Consider the following 2,329-nt stretch of genomic DNA (forward strand, 5'->3'; position numbering starts at 1 on the left):
AAAAAAAAAAAAAAAAAAAAAAAAATTAAAATAGCGGGACCCGGTGCACTAGCACATCCAGCAAACCCATCACACCTCTATAGTGGCACTGAGAGAAACTCTATTTTTTTGTTAATATATAGAAGAACTCTATTTTTTCCTCTATAATAGAGTTCAACTTTTTTAATTACAAAGTATTCTTTTAATTTTATACTTTTCCTTATTTATGATTAAAATAAGTATTTTTAATAACTAATAATGTGAAAACAACTATTTTTAAAATTTCTCCAAAGAATTAAGCACCACATAACAAAAAATATTTTGCTTAAGTAAAACTATTGCAACCAATACACCTTTTAATTGTGGGCTATCACTAATAGAATTCATATATTTTGTTTTAAAAGTTACTTTTCCCATCAAAAGTTTGACCAAATCCCCAATTCGGTGGAATCACATTAGTAAAGTCTTTTGAAACCCCATCTCTTGTTGTAATCCTCAATGATAAACCCTGACCGGTCAGTACAAAACCAGTGGTCCAGTTTTGTCCCCAATTCTTGCTCATTGTTATCCATCCGGTCCTAGTTCCCTTAATTTGCATGAACTTAATATCTCCGGCTCCGCCAACATTATATGAAAATATTGTTAAGAAATTAGGGTTTCCTTTGATTTCAAATTTGACACCACCGGCCTTCACACAAGGAACACGTCTGTATCTAACTGGGACAACCCCGGCTTTGTATTTGGCGATCTTGAGGAACATTGGTTGGGAGAGATCAAAGTGTCTTTGTGGTGGGTTACACCAAATGTCTTTAGTTTTGGTGTAATCTGGTGGACAGAAATTTGTTGCTGTGACCGTGATGGATCCGGGCAAACACCATTGTGGATCACGCGTGCACATGATCTCGTAACAAGCCCCGCATGTGTACCCATCGTTGAAGAGTGTCGTGCTCAATGCTGCTGTGGCTAGACCAAAACCTTGTTTGTTTAGATCACCGTAACCACAAGCTCCCTCTGTTGAATGTATATGTAATGAAGAAATGTTAGTAAGTAATAATTATGGCTTTGATTGAAACAAGCATCAATTCAATAATAATATTAGACAAATACTATGTTAACTTACGTTGAGTGCCTCCACCATGGATATCACCGTAAAATGTGGCTCGTGCGTCATACCAAGAAGTGTCGAGTCCGATGGTTGGGTTGCCGGGTGCTTCGGCTACATCACCAATCTGACCATGACTTATGGACACGAACCATGTCACCGTTATTATCATAAAACATCTACATATATCATTTTGTCTAAGAGTTTCATGTTTATTATCCCTCTCTATTGATAACCTTTTTACTTTTACTTTATTTGATGATGAATATTGATGGGAACAATATGGGTGGGGTATATATATAAGTAGATAAGTAGAACTGATTTTTTCATATCTTATAAGATCTTTTCAAATGTATTAAAGTTTATGTATTCAATATGCATCCTGAGAAGTGAAAACAATTCCATATATATATATATATATATATATATAGATGTCAACAGGTAAAATAAAAGTCATGAAATGTGGAGTGATTAAAATTAAATCTTTGCAAATGTGCTGAAGTTTATGTAGTCAAACTGCATCTTGAGAAGTAATAACATTGCTCTCTTTGTATCCCCTATATCATAAACGGAAGTATACAACTTTTTTTTGTAAACTATATAATTTTTATAAGTTGGTTACAAAATAGGTTATAAATTAAATGTATGTTGGTTACAAAAAAGGTGATAGATTAATTGGTCAATATGTGGGCTACATTAATACATTAAAGAATATCCCAAGGAATCCTCTTAAAAAGAATATTCCAATGATATACAATTTCCAAAATAAAATCTTTAGTATTCCATGTATTGTTACAAAATAAAATCTTTACTATTAGGCATAAAAAAATAAAATATTGGTAATTTATCATATTTAATCGTGATTTCTAAGATCTTATTGTGCAGTTGAAAATAAAATCTTACCTAAGCACGAGTCATATTAAAAAACTTTCACCAAACATATTCAAAAATAAAAATAAAAACAAAAACAAACATAACCATTTCTCATACATTAAATTACAATATAAAACTTACAAAATAGGTGTTTTTTTTCAAGCTATCATATTTACCATATGATTTTACTGCATAATGTTTTATCCAAATTTTTTTAAAAAATAATCTTATAAATTATATTTTATTCTAAAATTATAATATAAATAAAAGATGTTTCAACCCGTGCTCTAGCACGGGTCCTAATCTAGTTTTGAATAAAATAATAAGTTCTTAATAGATTGTAAAAAGCCATGAAATGTGGAGTGTGAAGTTTAT

The 2,329-nt window shown here is 31.0% G+C and overlaps 1 protein-coding gene across 1 annotated transcript; it reads right to left on the reverse strand.

The window, feature by feature from the left end:
• Nucleotides 377-1,291, reverse strand: LOC104724281 (expansin-A25-like). The gene is given in 3 exon segments (XM_010442741.2): nt 377-990; nt 1,100-1,258; nt 1,261-1,291. Coding segments are annotated over 3 exon segments (804 nt in total).

This window comes from Camelina sativa, chromosome 11 (assembly GCF_000633955.1).
Source record: "Camelina sativa cultivar DH55 chromosome 11, Cs, whole genome shotgun sequence".
In the NCBI taxonomy this organism is placed as follows: Eukaryota; Viridiplantae; Streptophyta; class Magnoliopsida; order Brassicales; family Brassicaceae; genus Camelina; species Camelina sativa.